General features: G+C 36.4%; 1 protein-coding gene across 1 annotated transcript; it reads right to left on the reverse strand.

The window, feature by feature from the left end:
* Nucleotides 1-793: 793 nt before the first annotated feature.
* parp10 (poly(ADP-ribose) polymerase family member 10) lies at nt 794-19,142 on the reverse strand. Its single transcript, XM_042506442.2, has 11 exons — nt 19,022-19,142; nt 16,311-16,486; nt 15,556-15,798; nt 15,244-15,474; nt 12,643-13,676; nt 9,698-9,910; nt 7,191-7,317; nt 5,579-6,583; nt 3,930-4,063; nt 3,685-3,859; nt 794-2,926 (listed from the first exon to the last, which is right to left on the reverse strand). The coding sequence occupies exons 2-11, from the start codon at nt 16,483-16,485 to the stop codon at nt 2,628-2,630; spliced, it is 3,636 nt and encodes a 1,211-aa protein (XP_042362376.2). The 5' UTR covers nt 16,486; nt 19,022-19,142; the 3' UTR covers nt 794-2,627.
* Nucleotides 19,143-19,986: the final 844 nt, after the last annotated feature.

Below are 19,986 nucleotides of genomic sequence, written 5' to 3' on the forward strand. Positions count from 1 at the left end.
CTATAATAGTTTGACTTTGTTGAGAAACCAAACCAAACCCACTTGTAGATTTTGGAGCTCGTGGGATATTCAAAATTAATACAATAAACAACCATTTGAAGTTGTCCCTCCCTTGAGCCAAATAAAAAACATTACTCTCTCCCTGGTACTTAACTGATATTTCAGGTGTCTCCCCATAATGCACCAGCCCCTTCCCTCTCATAAATGACAAACAGTCCCTTAGTATGCCAGGTTTATGCCATTATTCAAGGCAAAATTAGTAGAATTTCTCTTCATAAATAAGGGTACAGAACCACTTACTTTGAGTAATTGGGATCTCAGTGAGGGGCATTTTAGTCTTCATGGTTTGCCGCTGTTGTATGCTACAACCTAACAAGGAGACAGGAGCCTGAAATAGGACACAATTAACAGAAATTACTATTTAAGTGATCAATTTTACGGTCTGCAAACAGGTTGGCAGTGGACTACTGCGTGTCACTTTTTTGTGGCCTGTTGTGTGCAATAATTTTACTCCATAGTCTCCTAAGAAACTATTCTATACAAAGCCATATTTTTAGAAAATATGACTGAGAACATAATATGCCAGGAGCCTGAGATAAAATTTTACTAAAGCTCACCATAAGCTGATTAAAAAAAAAAAACGTATGATAGTAAGTCATTTTTTTGACGCTTTGTCTGAAAAATTATATTGATCTTTTTTAAGACTGCAATTTATTCTGTCTTCTAAAAAAAGGAAAAGAAAAAAAAGCTCACCTCTGGCTGATTTAAAAAAAAGTTCCCATAAAACTAATGATTTGTCATTTTTAAGATGCTTTATTTTTCTTAAAAAATATAATGATCTTTCTTAAGACTGCATTTGTTCCCCCGTTTTCTTTGGGAAATGGGGAAACAAAGACAAAAGAAAAACAAACAAATTGAAAAAATATCTTTGGTAAACACATTCCTGGACAATAGTCATAGATATTAAAAACCCCAAAACTTCATTAATCAAAAAAAAAGAGGCACTGTAATCAATCATGTGTCCATAATCACAGCCTGTGTTCAGTGCACTGCAGGAATAAGGGATAAACCCATCACATGTTTTGCACCAGGTGCACACAGCTTAACTCAAAGATATTTTTTTTTATTACAATAGGAATATGCATTCCTTTTAGGGACACAGATGTGCAAGGCTTAGCATTTACAATAGAGCACAAATTGCTTAAAACTTCAGAATAAATCATAATTAGCCATATTATGTTGAGGATAATTCTATTTTGATCATTTCAACCTGGGCCTAACTTTGTAAAAAAGGTAATCATTTTTCAATGACATTTTCTTCAAGGTTCTTCAGTGGACCTGGGACACACCAGGCTGTTACTGTGACTACATTTTGGGGAATTTCTCAGTGTTATCTTCTCATAAGGCCAAGAAGAAGCAGGACACTACAGCGGAACTTGAGGGAAACTCAAAGCACTAAGTCCAAAATCAAATAAAAATAGATTATATTTAGGTCATGTCAAACCTTCTATATGCAAACATTAATGACTGAAGAAACATCAGCCCAGTCGCCAGAATTAAATGTTGGCATTGTTCGTTTCTGCAAAGCACAAAGTCGTTACATTAGTGCGTTTTATTTGTATCATATCAACGTCTCTAAGGAGCTGGATGGCCTGGCAGCTCAGTGAGACGCCTGCAAAGCTGCAGACCAATGCTGACGACCAACAAACAAAAAAATGTAATTCACTGAGTCATTGCTACATTTTTTGCTGCTTGTTAGGCAGCAAACATCAGTGTTTTGTAGTGACCCCGTTTTTCTAGCAGCTTTTCAAGCACGTAACGTGTTTTGTTTTTTTTTTTAAATGAGGACATTGCTGCTGTTCCTGCTGGGATTGTGAGCCCCGGGAATAGTGTTTTAAGCCAAAATATGATCTCTTATTCACCGTAACAGAGTGGTTTTTGGAACCGCATATTAAGCACAGTGTTGTTGAAACATTAAGTTTAAGTTAATGGAAGCATCTCAATGGTTTCCAGAAACGTACAATGTCGATATTTTTTCATGCAACTGGGCTGTAAAAAAAGATTAAAAATTGTGTGAATTAACCTCTAAAACTGACAGCAGCATATCCAGCACTGTCACCACGCTAAATTACAAATCAAAACTCTTTATTCACATTAATACAATTACCTGTATTAAGTAAAATCAAGATGTATGTGCTGCAGATTTTTTTCATTATTTCAAAAATAATAAATAAAATACTTTGCATGCTTGCAAGTTTATGCAAGGAGATTAACCAGTGGAGATGTGGTACCAGGTTGACTGTATTGATATACGTGAGATGCCATGCAATAACTGCTGAGAATTTAAGGGTGCAGTTAAGTCTTATTGTGCTTTAAAGGGAATGTTTAAGGTTACTTAATTAAAATGGACTTTTTTGGGTTTAGCTGTTTGAGTTTCTTTTGACTAAACTGAGGATAGAAAGGGGAAAAAACTGATAAACAGTCATCAGAAAAGTACTTCATGACATTTCAATCATTAAAAAAATTCCTACTGTACACTGTAACAGCCCTTTATAAATCAAATGCACTCTTTTAAAAATTAAGGTAATTAAAACAAAAACAGTCCGTTATTATCTGACGACTTTGCTTCAGCGGTGGATTCTCTGGCACGTGATGAGATATTCAGGAAAAGCCTGCGTGTCGTTGAAGATGACAAACATTGTCGGCTTGGTGATGTCGTCAGTGACGCTGTCGTATCTGAGCGGGATGTCGCCCGTCTCCTTCAGCGGGGCCGCCTTCATTGAGTGGCAGCCTTTGGTGTAGTCTCCAGTCAGAACCTTTGACACGAAAACAAACTTGTGTCCATCTGCATTTGGGGGTGAGTACTGATCCTGGACAGACAGCGCGGAATTGACGGCGAAATACACCCCCTGACCATAGACGGTGGCTGCGTGGAGAAACAGAGATGTCAGAATTTGAGGCAAACTTTAAAGATGATAAATTCTCTAAAACGACCATCAATACTTATCTGTTCTTTTTGACTATATAACAGCTTTTTAAAAAATGTATATTATTTTAAAAATAGTGAATTCAGAACAGGTTTAGAACTGAGTATTTAAATATAACTAAGGGACTTTTCATGATTTATCCAGTGGGAGGCATGTTAAATATTTTTTTAAGCAGTGGGGAGGGGCATACAACTTTAAATGACCGTATTTAGGATTTATTTTATCGCTGATTAAAAAAAAAGGCTTATTATTTCTGAAAACAATCAAGCCTTTTTTTCTTTAAAATTATTTGGCAAGTTTTAAATCAATTTTGTTTCATTTTTTGGGGATTTTTAAAGAAAAACTTTTGGCAATTTTATTTTCATTAAAAATGAAAATGTTTGGCTTTTTTTTTCTTTGAACATTTTAGGTGATTTTGTTTCTTAAAATTTTAGGCATTTTGTTTTTTTTTCCCTTTAACATTTTTTATGGTGATTTTTATTGGTAATTTTAAAAAACTGTAAAAAAGAAATTATCTTTGGATTTTCACATTTACAATAGACATTGAACACATCATGTGTTCAATGACTGTGTGACTTTTCCATAACTTTCAGCGTATATTTAATTTTCCAAAACCTTGCTAATTGCAAATTCCATGAAATTTTCATTTTTCTCATGACCGTATGAACCCTGCTAAACAACTGTATCAAAAGCTCACCATTCTTTCCACAGAAGCTTCTGTTGAATCCGTGAACGCAGATTTCTTTCACACTCGTCTCGCTGGTGCCGTGATACAGAGTCCGTTCAACCTCCGGATAAGTGGCGCGCTGCACTACGCTCGCCTTCTTCAGTTTATACTGGTTGTACAGAAGTCGGTTCATGAGCTTCTCCACCTGAGAGAAAATGTAAGCGTAATTGTAACACCAAACAATTTGTTGCCATATATGTAGCTCATTTTTTTACCTGTATGATTCTGATTTTGCTGTGGTATTCCTGGATGGTCTCATAGAAACTCTTCACCACGTTCTGAAATTCATCAGATTCCTCATCGACTTTGGTTGCGTCGGGCAGGTTTGACAGCAGAGAGTATTCCTCTTCTGTTAACAAAGCATTGAGCTCTTAGGTTACATTTATATTCTATATCATTTATCAACATAAGTATGGAGCCCCAAATCTGGCAAACGGCAGGAAAAGATGATTGGACTGATCAAAAATATCAATGAATACATGAATAAATAATGCTGTTGGGAGCACAAATAAAAATATAAAGATTTATAGGTTATAAGTTACTAGTTAAAAAATAGAACAAGCACTTTAAAATAAAACAGCTAAAAGCAGGAAAAAGTAAGACAACACACAGGGGCGACTACAACAGGCTGTATGCACGTTGGTGCATGCGCACTTTTAAAGACAGAGTTGCTTTGTGGCATTTTGCACATCAAATGAACTTCAAAATCCAGAGTTAAAGGGTATTTTACAACCTGGACCCTATTTCTCAAGTTTTTGTGTCTAAGTGACTAACAGGAACTAGATTTTTCGAGACTGGTTCAGTAAGTGAAAGCAAGTGAAAGCGCTGCAGCCAGCAGTGACCAGGCTAGAATGTAAACACTCAGGGTACTGTCAAGTTATGTGCACTAAGAGTGCTTGTTTTTGCCACTGACAGACTCAGATTGTTATTTAAGTATGACAAGATTATTGAAAGGATCTTGCGCTGATAGACCTTTTTGGTGAGGAGCCATTATTAAACCCACCAGACTTCATTTAAATTAACATTAATTTAAAAAAACACACAGTAAAACACACTTCATTCAAAATCAAAAGAATTAAAACAAAACTGACTTTTTATTTAAACAGAGCCTGGTGGGTTTGGCAATGGCAATTTCCGGGCTGTTTCCAGTTAAACAAATAGAATATAATCAAACAGAGTTAGATTATTTTACTAATGGTGAAAGCTGTGAGCCTCCAAGGACTTGTAGTTCTTTAGACTGCAAATCCCTGCACGATAACGTTATAGCACATCATCAAAGCATTGGCTGATGTTGAGTAACTTCTGCTCTACTATGTCTTAAATTGTGCAAGGAATCCACTAAAACATGCTCGTCTATCACATCAAAGCGTTAACGGCAGAGGGGGACTGATATTACGGGAAGTTCAATTAATCATACCAATAGTAAATGCAATAGTCTCTGACTGTTATTTTAGTTTAAAAAACGAGCTTTCCCAGCATTTACAGACTTAAGAAAAGGACTGTTTCCCCCCTCGCAAATTCTTCCCTCAGCTGCATCTGTATTGTATAGCTTCATTGTATAAACCCACCTAAAAGGGGCTAACATTGACAATTTCAGCTGCCTAATGGAACTTCATAGTGTAGCTTAGCATTTTATGAAGGAAAACACTTAATTACACAAATTTACAAAATAATTAAAAAAAAAACACAGTACGGTCCAACACTTGTTTCAACTGACAGAGAGACATGCACTTGTTAAGAAGATGATGGCGTCTGCATTAGCTAGCCAACTTCTTAATGTTAATTTTTTTTGGGGGATGCAATACACAGAAGGATCATTTTGCAGTAAACATGAAGTACAAGAACCCCATAAAGTTCCCTTTACCTGGTACATCGCCATCCAAATCCCCTAATGCGGGCAACTTCCTGGAGATTTTCACAGCCTTCCCCGATGCTATGCTGTACTCTTGCATCTTCTCAAAGTTGATGGTGTGTGGCTGATTGTCCAGCAAGATATCGACTTTCTTCAGCCTCATCCTCAAAGCGTTCTCGATGAAGACAGTGGCTTCAGGTGAATAAGGAGTCATGCCAGAAGAGTCTGGGTCATGATACACCCACTGGACAGTCCTCAGGATTTCCTGATCGGATACAGAATTGGAGATTTTCTCCAGCAGCAGTTTCACGTCATACACTCCTCCGACAACATAGTCCTTGAAGCCAGAAACGGTGATTATGGTGCCCTGAACTTGAATCTCGACTGCGTGCTTCCTCTTGATCATGTCTAGACACTTCCTGTGGTACTCGGACATGTTCTTCACAGTCCTGTGCTCCAGTTTCTCCTCCACCTGTCTCTGGGAGACCTTTTTCCCGAAAGCTATGTCTACCCGAATCAGGTCACAGGGGTATCCTGCATACACTTGTATCTGTACAGTGTTGGCTGCCTTGATGGCATCTTGTAAGGTAAGGTTGATGTCTTTCTTCTCCTTGGGACTCTTGTCAGTACTACGAGAAGAGGCGTCTTGTTGGATCATCTTCTTGGACAGCTCCAAGGCCTTCTGCAGCTGTTCTTCCTCATCCTCCTGGGACCAATGACTCGACTCCATAGAGTACTGGATGGCTAAAGACAGTTGGGCCTCTTCTTCCAGGTTGCTAGAAAGGCCAAGTTCTCCATTATCCATCTGGAGTAACTCACTCGCAGCGTTCCCTTCAGCGGAGAGCTGGGAAGTATCAATATCTATTGCAGAAGGGTCCTGGTCTGCAAGGCTGGTGGGTTCACCTGCTGTGTACAGGTCCACATCATCCATGTCATCGACTTGGTCTGAACTGGACACACCCTTTTGCACTCTTCCATCGACGGCTGAGACGATTCTCTTTGCCTCCTCTAAAAGCCCTAAAAGAGAAAAACAGTTAGTTTTTTAATAGTTTTTACACTTTAAAATGCCTTTTAAATAATGTGGAAAAACATTTGTTGGACCAAATTAATTTTAACTAGTAATCAACTTTAAAATGTGTATTCATAATTATGGTTACCATCCGTAACATTTAACAATGTATTTTAAATAATGTGAAAAACTAAATTTTTATGAGGATTTAACTGAAACTTTTTTTAAAAAAAATTTTGTGTTGCATTTTTTTATTGTGAAGCACTTTGAGCTGCATTCCTTGTATGAAAAGTGCTCATTAATAAAGTTTATTATTGTTATTATTATTAATTAAAAATGTGTGTTCACAAATATGGTAATAAAATACCTAATTACCATAATTATGAACACAAGTTCATATTTTAAGTTGATAACCAAAACAAGTTAATTTGTTTAAGTTTTCTATATTATCTTAAAAAAAAGTGTTATGTACTACATCACCATATTTATGAACAATTATTAATTATTGATTAAAAATTAAGTTGTTCCAACAAATTCTTTCACATAATTTCAAAGGAATTTTAAAGTGTTAAACTGCATAGAAAATTGAAACGATATTGAGGAGATGGATATTACCTTTGTTTGGAGCTCCATTGTGATCAGTCTGCATTGAATCAGATTTTAAATCCTGTGGAGATCCATCTGCAGACACTTTCTGGAAGTTTTTGTGAGACATAATGTTCCAGGCAGTTTCAAAAATGTCCTGAAATAAAAAAAATACAATCACCAAATGTTTCTGCTACAAGAAACTTTTATTCCTTACTTAATGCTATGTATAACTGTAATATATATATATATATATATATATATATATATATATATATATATATATATATATATATATATATATATATATATATATATATATATATCCCAGTAATTGGTATCCATCTCAAGCTTGCTCACTAGCTTGCTTGAAATATCCCTAACACTCATAGATAGATAAAGAAACATGGATACAGTGTTGCTGGTTTGCTGCATCCTGCTGCACATTAGAGCTCTGATGTACATGGTGCATCGTGTGTAGATTATTACATGTGTGTAATGTTTCTAGTGGAAGTATGGAGTTGAATTAGATTAAGCTATATGAAATTTAAAGTAGCAGAAAATGCAAATACTCAAGAACTGTACTTGAATAAATGTACTTTACACTCCATGACTGGATGTTGCTTATTGATGAGTCGGAGCCTGAATGTCCCAGTATTGCGACTATTCACAAGATTACTGTTTTGACATCGAGCTGATTAGATTTCCTCCAGTAACTGAAATTATTTCAAACAAGTATCCACTATCATGTTTACTTTCTGATGTTTAACACAACACATTTCATGAAAATCATTCAAAACTGAGCCAGTTAACCTCAATTAGAGACAGACTACTATTGTGTTTTGGTGAGTAATTGAAGCAAATGTAGCACCCTCTTGCATATTTTACCAGCATTTGGCTGGTGGCTGGTGATAATGTCCAACTCTGATGGAAACGCAAAAACAGATCTACAATTTAGGTACATGTCTGTCTGGCTTATATATAGTTCTAAGAGTGCTACACCTATAGTGTTTGGTAGAAACATGACTTTATATCAAAGTGACATTTTCGGCAAAGCGGTAAAGCTTTTACTCACCAACAAGCTCCCTTGTTGGTGAGTGAAAGAAACCTGCTTCAGCTGCGATAAGACTGGAAAGCGAGCCGCAGAAAAGCCTTTACATACTACGTCGCCAGAATAATCACTCCCCGAAAAACATACAATAAGTGCCAGTGGACATTATGAAAAACATAATGTAAATAGAGTACTCTTTTTTTGCATTATATGGTTACTGTTTTGTAACATTTCAGATGTTAACGTTTCCAACAGGAATATGCATTCATTATCCACAAACAACCCTTACTCCCCATTCCATTATTATTGCTGATCATTTTTTAAGCTCATTTAGGTTTGGCCCCAGGCTGCACAACAGAAATGTTGACTGCTTAATCAGCCAGCCTCAGATCCTCAGGTGGGGCCCTTCTGGCTGTCCCAAACTCAAGGCTTAAGACAAAAGGTGCTTTTTCCATCAGGGTGCCTCAGCTTTGGAGCGACCTGTCCAAGGAGATAAAGCTAGCAGAATCAGTAACTTCTTTAAAATTACTTCTTAAAACCAGTTTTTATAGACTTGCTTTCATGTGAAGTCATCTTTATTAATTCATCTATTTTAGTTTGTCTTTTAATGTTTTCTTTTATTCTGTATTGATCGTGTTTAATTCTGTTATTAGTAATATTATTTCTGTGTTTATTGCTTATATTCGTTGAATTGTATTTACTCTTATTGGTACGGGTTATTATTGTTATTTTTTGTTTCATAATTGTTACTCTCTTGTTAAACTTAATCTTATTGTTTGGCTCATAATTATTTTGCCTCTGCAAGAAACCCATTTTGCTTCTGTTTTGTCTTGTTTGTCAAGGCACTTTGTCAACTCTGTTTTTAAAGGTTTCATATAAATTCGTATTATTTTTATTATTATTATAACAAAAACTAAAGCCAAATTTTATGTTCTCTCTCTCTTTTTTAATTCTCACAGCATAAAGGCCTTCACTGAGACCAGTGACTGAAGGGTGCATTCATCAATCTCCACACTGATGCTTTAGAAAATGCCAGCAGTAATGTAGTTAATGGTCTTTAAACAGGAATAACCGTATCTATGTGTTTGAATATAACACACTGTTAATCTATGTTTGCTTCTGATATGCATTAAAGCCTTCATCCTGCCCTTAAGCCTGAACCTGGTTTTTCTATGATCTTTCTAACATTTGGGAACATAAACATTCATGTGGCCATTGAGCTGAGTCTGACAACAAAGCAGAAGTAAGTTAAGGGAGTACAACAAAACATTCAGCAGGCAAGATGTGTTTGGAAGCATCAGTGTTTCACTTCTGCCTTGTGAACTCAGCCTCGGGCTAGACTCCACAAGGCCTCCAAACTGCTCATCAACACAGATGGCAACTGGTTTAACTGGCCAACTGAGAGGAGGAGTGGAAGAATGAAGTTGTATACAACAGCCTCAAAAACACAGAAGAAAAGCTTTGCTCTGTTGCATGGTGACGTTACCTGGTGTGGCAGATACTCCCAGGGCACCTGCTTTGCGATGATGTAGACCTGAAACTTTGTCTCCATCTCCTTCAGGATGCTCTGGCACTCCTTCTCCGTTAAAAAGCGCGTCACTCCTGGAGCATTTACTGTGATGGTTCTGGTGCAGATGGAGGAAACCACGTCTTTTAACACCTCCTCGGCCATTTGACAAGCGGTGGCAGGGCCGTGGATCTATCAGGTCCATTCACAAAAAACGACAAAAAAAAAAAGAAGAAACGTGATGAGTGTGGGAATTTTAAAAGCAATGCTATTACAGCAGCAGATGTTAATATGGCGTTGCTGGATGTACAATATTTCTATTTCTACAACCTAACCGTTTTTTATAAAAATTCATTTCGGACATGTAAAAAAAAAATTTAAAAAAGGAAAGGTAAGAGTAAACATATAAACACGCACAAACATAGAGGCATATCCGAAAAGGAGTGGGAATAAGTGTAGACTTAATCAATCCTATCCTCTCTACATCAGTTATTGAAAACTAATTGACACGCTTCCATTTTTGTATAGATTGAATTTTCAAATATTTACATTGTTATTTACACAAAAAGAGGAACAGAGAAAAAAGGAAATAATAGTACAAAATAAATAATTATACAATAATCCCTGTAAACAACTGAGGACTGTCAAATCCTTTATTCAGCCATGCATTTCAAGAAAATCATATCCTTGTACATGTTTTTAAATCAGTTCATGTTTGAACATTGCTTTGACTCTATCTTTAAAATATTCCATAATTTGACACCATAGATTGAAATAGAAAAACTTTTTACAGTTGTCAAATACATAGAGCTTAGCTCTGTATTATGTACATTCAGTGAGTCCAAAAAGTGCCATAATGCACAATTACTTGACGATTCTGGGAGGCTTGGAATTAGTAGTTGGTTTTAGTTTGTACTGTCTTTTTTCATTTCCCGACATAATCAAGAGAGCAAAATATGGATCCCACGTCTGTGTTTATTCATTTCTTCTCATGTGACCTTTTTCCAGTCAATAATACTGGCCATGATGAACATGTCTTGTGAGCAAGTTGTCATTCTGGAGCCTGAATTGTCTCAAGTTGAGTTGTTTTGAATGCATCAGTAAGCCCAGTTATGTATTTAATTAGCTTAGCTAATGGCATTAACTGTTCTCTTGCAGAATATGAACAGGCTTCCAGTTGTTCCAGTTTTTAATAGCAGGCTACAGACTGATTGTCTTATACCACCTGCCATGACACATTAGCTTGCTTTTTAAAAATAAAAAGGAAAAAATAAAAACCTAATCTGCAAACCAGTCAAGTTGCAATTAAAACATGGATGCGTAATGGCTCGAAAATGTTTTGCAGAACAATATGATGTCACGGTGAAGTTAAACTTTGACCTTTTAGATATGAAATGTCCTGACTTCATCATTATATCCTTAAGGACATCTGTGTGAAATTTTGCCATAACTTGCATACTAATTCTTGAGTTATGGGCAAAAACATGTTTAGTTAGGTCACAGTGACCTTGACCTTTAACCACCAAAATATCATAAATTAATTCTTGAGTCCAAGTGGACGCTTGTACCAAATTTGAAGAAATTCCCTCAAGGCCTTCTTGAGATATCGTATTCACGAGAATGAGATGAACTCAAGGTCACAGTGACCTATGACCTATGCAGGTATGAAATGCTGCTGCGAGCACAGGCGTCAGCATAGCTTTCATCTTTATCCATTTTTGTTTCCACTACCCATTCCTACTTTAAACACTAACAATGCAGTGTCATTGCATGCTGTTCTCCATGTTGTATGTATTAAATTGTTAACTATAAAGGAAATAACTGAATTAGATTTTGGACACTGCACTGGAATTTTCTTCCTCCGGAAATATGCGACCAAATCGCAATGTGGTATACCAGAGTAAAATCTAGGGTACGTCGTATGTACACTGAAATTTGCTGTGCATTGTGGGTATTTTATAGTGCACTTAACAGTAAATGAAATTATTTGCTGAGAAATGGAACACTACTACAAAATGATGAACACATCATATACCGCACACAGCTTACAGCAGCTCTGCTCCAAATCAAAACAGATCTTCTTCCTCTTCTGTGGCTTTTTTTTGCAGGTTAGGCACATTACTTCCTCTCAGTTTGTTTGTCAAACAGTTCAAACTGACTGGGCAGACAGCCAATCATTATTGGGCGGCACCTGAGGTGCCAATCAGATTTAGACACGCCCCTGCTTGCTTTGAGCACTGAATCAGTTCATCGTTGACTCAAAGTGGGCATTTGTGCAAAATTTGAAGAAATTTGGGATATCACGTTCATGAGAATGGGATGGACGGATGGACGTATGGATGGACAGATGGCCAGACAAATGGACAACCTGAAAACATAATGCCTCTCGCCACGACTAATGCCGGCCCGGCACTGAGGCATATAAACATCGTAGGTAGATCTGTGGGCGCGTCAATAATTTGTTTGATACATGTTCCGTAAATTTTTACATTCACATCCATTTGTTCTTGTGGTTATGACTCGAGTGCACTGATTTTCCACAAAAATTCGATAATTTTAAGCCTCTGGTACCATAGTTGAACTTTTCCCCCCGGTTATGCTAAAGTAATAAGACAGTAGCTTTAATAGTATTGTCACCATGCACAAAAATGAGAACCTTTTCAAACATTCATAAATGATAAATAGCTTGGGTTTTCTTGTTTTTTGTCCTCTTTTATGTCATTTGTGCTATTTTATATCTATTATTTTTATCAATTTTTAAAATTTATTTATCAATGTACAGCACTTCGGTCAACTCTGTTGTTTTTAAATGTGCTGGAATCTATATTGATAATCATTATGTATTGAAAAAATGATATTTTTGACAACACTTAAATCGCCACTGCAGTCTTTGCTTCAACATGCGATACTGATGCACCTCGTACCTTTAACCCACAGATGTCCTCGGCCTCCAGTGGGAAGATGGACACTTGTGCCATGTCAGCCAGCAGCTGGTGGCAGTGGGTCTGGATGTATTTCAGCATGCCCGGCTCCATCGAGATCACCGTCTCCCTCTCAATTGGCGTGGTGAGAAACTCCATGATTGCAGCCTGCTTTTCACTCTCCATCCCTTTCAGGGTGAACACATCAATATTCCCTCCTCGTTCGGACACCTTCACAGAGCAGAGGCCCAGAGCCTGTAGGAACTCGGACCACTCTCTGCAGTATAACATGCACTCATGCTCCGTGTCCACTGGTATGCTGAAGTGACACAACTGGGATTTCAAAAAGCTACATGCCTGCTTAGCAGAGTTTAAAGACAGGGAGGTGACCACGGCGTTACAGTCTGATACAGCGTACAGAGCAGGCGAGCCACTTTGTTTCATGGTCTGCAGTAGTCGATCTTTTACATCTTTTCTATCAAGAAACTGAGCTTTTTCTAACTCGAGGGTGAAATTAATTTGAGCCATATTGCCAAAAAAGTCCAAGATGGCGTGTTCTATCTGCTCAACCTTTAGTCTGTCAGTCCCGGTGATGTGGACGCCACTGTCTTGGATCTGGATGGTGAAATCTGGGTGAGCCTTTTCAGTGTCATTTAGAAAAGTGCTGAGTTTAAACAAATCGAGTTTTACTGGATCAGCAATAGCAATACGTTTTGATAATATTTCTTCTTCCTCTGTTTGTTGCTCCATGACTTCCTCTGCAACTTCTTCTACTGCTGTTGCTTCTTCTACAGCTTCATGTGCAACAAGAGGCTCTGACGCTGTCTGAAGGGAGGACGGACTGTTTGACTGGGCCTCCACTGGAGGACTGGTCTGCATGGGAACATCCTGGGAGTTTGTCTCAGTCATGTTTTGGCTTCCAGTTCTAGAGTCTTGTGATGCTGATGTTTCTTTGCATTGAAGGAAGTAGAAGTACGGCATCACAACGAGATCAGCACCTTCCAGTTTATGCGGGTGATCCAGGACAGGGCCCAAAGCTGCAAAAAATATACAGGCATTTTTTAAAATGAATGATAATCGTCCGAATATATTACAACCTGAATCGACATAACTTTCCATGTGCTATGTTTAGACACCTGCACATGTATGTTAACCTTCGAATCCTCAGCAAAGTGGCTCGCTTTCTTTTGAAAACACAGGAAAAAATGCAGTGAGACATCAAGGTAAGAAATTAGTAAATTTATATACATTTTTTTTTAAATGTCCAAAAATGTATAGCTAAAATTATCTTACATAGTTTACATTATTTCTTTTTTAAAAATTATTTTTATGATTTATTTTTTTACTGGTCATTCCCTTGTTTTTTTATTTTTATTTTTTAAAACTTTCTTAAACTTTTTATTCACTCTTCATTTTTTTAGTTTTTGCTAATCTTTAGGTATATTTCTTGTAATTGTTTTTACAATTTTGAGGCTATTTTTTTGGGTAATTTCTTCCTAAGTCTCTTATAACCTTCCTTCCAGTTTAAGATTTTTGTTAAAAAAAACATAAGCTAATAAGATGCCAATGATGACTTTTCTTGTGTTGGCTGGTAGCAGAGAACAGCAGACTGACCGCAGTAAACATGAACAATAAGAGGAAGCAACAAAGAGGAGCTGGCACTGATACTACGGAAATGAGTATTGAAACCATTTCAAATATTCAGAATTAAAATGTATCCATGAATTGATATTTTTGAGAAAAATAGACAGAATGAGAGAGTGACTGTTGAACTGGTCTGCTACTGGTGGAAATTTTGATGCAAAGAGGCAAAATGACACAAGCTGCACCAGCTGTTCCACTTTTCCTACATTTTGACATGATTAACGACACATTAGGGTGTGTTAATTGGAGTACGCACCACTGCATGTAAATAAGAATATTAGTGGAATATTAATTTCCATTAGCTATGTAAACAGCTTTGTGGGAATGTTGTCTTTTATCTAATAAGGGCAAAAACTGGAATATGTTGTGCATGTAAATGTAGTGAATGTAAGAAGAGCAGTAAAGCGACTCACCTGCAATGCACAGGTTTAGAGAGCTGATGGGACAACTTTTTTTTTTTTCCCAATTGTACCTTGTAGGATTATAGTAAAGATTTCACATGACAAATTCATAAATTGATTGATTAACCCTTTGAAACCTGGATGGACATCACTTTTCTTGTGCTGCATTCAGATGCCTTTTTATAAGTATCTCAACCTCTGGACAGAATTGGGCAAATTGTTACGATTTCTTTACAAAATATGGGGAAAAGGCTATGAGAAACTTAGCAAGAAATGTGATAGATTATATTAAAAATACATTTAAAAAAACCCCCAAAAAAAACAATGAATTTGAATTGTATTATATATATATATATATATATATATATATATATATATATATATATATATGGAAAATGCCCAGAAAACTTAATTAATTATTATCATAATTATATAAATAAAGTTGTGTTTCAGAATTATCATTATTTCTAAGCATTTTTTTAAAGTCATTTCCTTGTTTGTTTTTTAAAACTACAATGCAGCAACAATAGCTTTAAAGGTTGTATGGTAGAAAACTTACACTCATAATTGAGAAAGGAAACCTTGGCTGCACCCTCTGACAGCATCTTCACCTCCTTCACCTTCTGATTCCCGCCTCGAGCGCTCTCAAAGTACAAAGTGATCGTGTCTGAGGTGGTGCCGGGGTGCAGGTTCTCCACCAACACCGAGTCAGTTTGCTCAGTCTGCTCAAGAGTCACCGCGGCCCCGTCGAGTTTCCTCTGGGAGATTTTAGCGCTAAGTTTCTGGAAATCTACAAAAAGGAAAAAACAAAAAAACAATGTCATGAAAGACAGTGACAACAGTCTTAAGAAGAAAGAAACCATGTGCACACCTTTCGAGAAGGGCTGGCTGAGGTGAATGAGGATGAGATCTCTCCCTGGTGAAGGATGCAGAGTGTAGTCAGGCACGTTCAGCCCCATCATGTTCTCCACATACAGCTCTATCATCTCCGTGCAGGTGTTGGGGTTGATCCCCCGTAGCAGCAGCCGACACGGGTCCTTTGAGGCGGGTTTCCTCAGAGTTAGCTCGACATTGTGCAGAACGTGGTTCCCTTTGGACAGCACTCTTGTTGCAGCTGTCAAAATGATTGCAACAGAAATAAAGGCAAATTCAGCATATAGTATATGCATGAAAAATGAATGAAATGGATGAAGACCATGAGATATTTTAAAAGCCGCATTATTGAAAAAACATGCCACAAATATAATTTATGTTGCTATAAGGGGTTGACCAATACTGGTTTTTCAGGGCCGATACCAATTAGTAATAGTTAATAGGACCGATAACCAATATTTGGAACTGAAAAATGGAAATCTTTCTGTCAATATTAGGAGTTTTATCAAAATTGAAACATTCAACAGCAAGTTCCCAGCAACTTTTTTTTCATAAAGTCAAGTGAAAACTTATATAAATAGAAAAAAGGAATAAATAAAAATAGCCCACAGAAATTTTACAAAGTAAAATTTCCTCCCATGCTGACAACACTTTTTAATTAATTAATTTAATTGGCGATTATTACATAAAATACGGATTATCAGCAAAATGCCAAATATTGGCCACAAAAACTGCCCCCTCGTTGCTTCTTACCTTCTGCCTCTTCAAACACCAGCACGGCACGGTCATCTTTCTTCTCCACGGAGACGAGTGGACCTCCTCCAGAGCGCCGCTTATTCTCAAAGTAGAGGAAGAGCAGCTCCTCATCCACTGCTGCTGGCAGCGCCAGCACCTCCAGCGTCCTCTCCTCCGGGCTTTCAGCAGGCATCCTGAGAAACACACAGGTCAGATCACACCAGTTAAAGCAGTTTAAAGTTTAAGTCCTTTGTTCACAGCTTCCTGTCTCTATGTTAAAACTGTGAGTTAGGCAGAAAGTCCACTCCTCTGGCGTCCATGTCAGTGCCTGACGGGTGAGAAAGCACTTGGGACTGGGCAATACTTCTATTTAAAGTTCCCACACATTTGCATGGGTTAAATTTCTAAACTTTTGCTAGACATTTTGAGGAACCATAATAGCTTGTCTTTTCTCCTTGCCCTACATACCCAGCGTTTTTCAAAAAAATCAGGCACAAACGCTATTCAAACATAATTTCAGCTAGCTGGCACACATGAAGGGAGAGACGGAACGCAAGGAAAAATCAAGAAACAAACAGGATGTTAAATGAAATGTCAAAAGGTACAGACAATCAATTTCAGTTATGCTTCATTATGTGGAAGGTTATTTATGAAAGAGCACTGTACAATGTACAATTTCAATTTCATAACACAGACTGACTTTTCCAAAATTTGAAATGACTATTTTTGGAAAATTTCAGGATGTTGTTGTAAAAAACATGAAAAATTGCATTTGATGCAAATGTTTGACCCTGTTCTTTACTTACAGTGTGATTTTTTTTATGATAAACGTAACAGGGTTGCAAAAGTATGAGATTTTTTACAATAACAGTCCCTTAGAAAGAATTGTTGTTTCATGGTATTACAGAATTATTACCCCTAAATTAATGAAAATAAGAGTTGTTTTTTTTTCAGTTGAACAAATGTTTTATTACTATAAATTAAACATGGACGTAGGTGTAAAAATTCGTCTTCCTGAAAATAGCTAAAATAAAGGTGAGATTCTCCATCCAGTCATGTTTTTTCAATACCGCAGACAAGTAAATGCACATGGTATAAATGTAAATGTAAACACTTTTGTTGCATTTAATTGATTAACTGTGCTTTTAAATACTTTCACAAAGTAGTGCAAGTTCCTGGGTGAACTATAAGCAGTTAAACCACAAGTTGCCATAAAAAAATTTCATGATTGGTTATATGTTACATTTAATGAAATGTTGCTTTAAATTAACATTTTTAAAAGAACAATTCTTGTCAATCCCTGAACATACAGGAGAAATCACACCATTTGTTTTTGTTTGAAAAAGAAAAATTAGGTCTGAGTTATTGTTTTTAACTCATTACACGTTTGCTTTTAGTCAAGTTAGGGTTTACAGTAGTTGTAATTCTGCTAAAGAAAACTTCGGGCAACTTCAAATAGTATAATTTCTATTTGCTCTGTGTTTAACCCTTAGGGCCCCCTTTAATATTAAACACACTTGTATCGCTCTGCGCACTTATCAGAGTCAAGCTTAAAAAATTATTATACATTAATATCACCTTCTACTTTCATTTCGTTATTTTTTATTTAGTCCTAATCATAAATATCAAATATTGATTAATTTTTAGAATTTTAACCCTTTAAATGTCAGTTTTTTTCATTATGTTAATGCATTTTTAATTATTGTCAATATACTAAATGCTATTTTTTGAGTATCATAGCCTAGGATATATCAATAATTAGCCATAACATTGATTTTTATACATCATTAATATTTATGCAGTGTCAAATACTCACACGCATACCACTCTACACACAAAATGAGCTTTCAGGCTATGAAAAAATATTTTACATTCACATGATTTTCTACTTTCATGGAGTTCATTATTTTAACTAACATCAGTCCTAATCAATATCATATATTCATTAATTTACAGAATTGTAACCATTTAAATGCCAGGTTTTGGTCATGATGCCACTTTTGTTTTTATAAAAATGACACAATCCAAGGCAAAAGCCCAGAATGACACCCAGAAATAATACAATGCTGGTTTTTTTATGCTTCGGTGGCTGTGGGATCAAAAATTGCTGTTTTAATGGGTTTCAGTGGAGCATTTTTGTGCATTTAACAACATGATTGTAACTATTTTGATTCCACAGTGTATTTTAGAGTTATTGTGGGAAATTAGTCGGAAATTCCAACAATAAACAAAAATAAACAATTTTGCCAGAATGTGTGCCATATGCATGAACACAGCCAGAACTGTCAAAAAAATAAAGAGCAGTCCTTAAGTGTTAAGAAGGTAATTTAAGGATTTCTTCCTGTATGGGTGTTAACAGTTTGGCCTGTCATGATACTGTTTCTGGCCTTCACCACACTGAAAGGTCCAATGCTAACGTTACCTGGCAGGAAGCTCGGCCTACAGTATTTTAGGAGCAAAAAACAGTGTTTTTGAGAGACGAAACATTTCTTTAAATGTTTAACCAACAGAGTCTCTTTAGCACCAAGTGTTTTTATTCTACTGCGTAGTTTGCCTGAAGTTTCTGTCCGTGTCTGCTGTGTCAGTTTCAGCTAACTAGAAAGTGAAACCACGCAGTGCACACAGTTGCCATGTTAAGTCACGGCGGACATAAAGCTTTGTATTGTGGTGACAGAATGAGAAAATACATTTAAAAGAAGGATTTACATGTATTTTGGAGTATTACTTACGTGTGCTACAGGGAAAACATTGGCTCCTAAAGTCGTTCCGTCCAAACGGGTTGAACTGACGACTTCCGTGTTGTGCAGTTTGTTGAATAGGGGTGACGTCATCAGGCTTAAAGGGGAAGATGTGTGAAAATATCAATATATGAATAGAAATAAATTATCATATGTAATCCGGCACATAAAAACAAAAATACAACAAATTACCACCGGTTTTGCTTTTGTTTGTTTGTTTATTTATTTTTTTTGTTTGTTTTTTACAGTGTATTGCAGTTCTGCATGATGTTTGTCCAAGTATAGTTGCCATACCTGCAGAGGCTGTTCCTGTACTGCTGTAGGGAGGTGCAATAAACGTAAAATAATAAAAATAATGACTTTCAAATGTTTTAAAAAGTAGAAAACCACAGTAGAATATAAAATGGGTGATTCATGAGCTGTATCATTGTTGTATTGTTGTATTTTATTTGTTAGATTGCCCACATAAAGTTTAATAAAAGTGTCAATCATTAATGCTGAGCTTCATGTGTAATTCATGCAGACAGTAGTAGCTGTCAGTCATTGCATATTCGTATTGCTATAATAAAATAGAAAATGAGGTCGTCCCCCCCCCCCGGATGCTGACCGCATGGCTATGGCTATATAAGTTATGTCAGTTAATTATTCATGATTGTATAAAATTGTATTACATTACATTGTTTGAGAGAGCAATCTCACAAAATGTTTATTATATCTATTATTTTATTTTATTATATTTTATTCTGCTGATGAAGCTTATGTCATGCTATTATATTATTCTATATTATATTATATTATACAAAAATGTATCATGATAATTGATTTTTAGGCTACAGTCTGACAGTATATGTAGTGGATTTCTACTCCTTTACACGCCAATACACTTCAAAGTATTGTAGTATTGTACCATAAATCAACCGCAGGCCCTAGTTCATTTGCAAGTTAATGAAGATTTT

Source organism: Plectropomus leopardus, chromosome 17 (genome assembly GCF_026936395.1).
Source record: "Plectropomus leopardus strain MGB_pleo_1.0 chromosome 17, ASM2693639v1, whole genome shotgun sequence".
In the NCBI taxonomy this organism is placed as follows: domain Eukaryota; kingdom Metazoa; phylum Chordata; class Actinopteri; order Perciformes; family Serranidae; genus Plectropomus; species Plectropomus leopardus.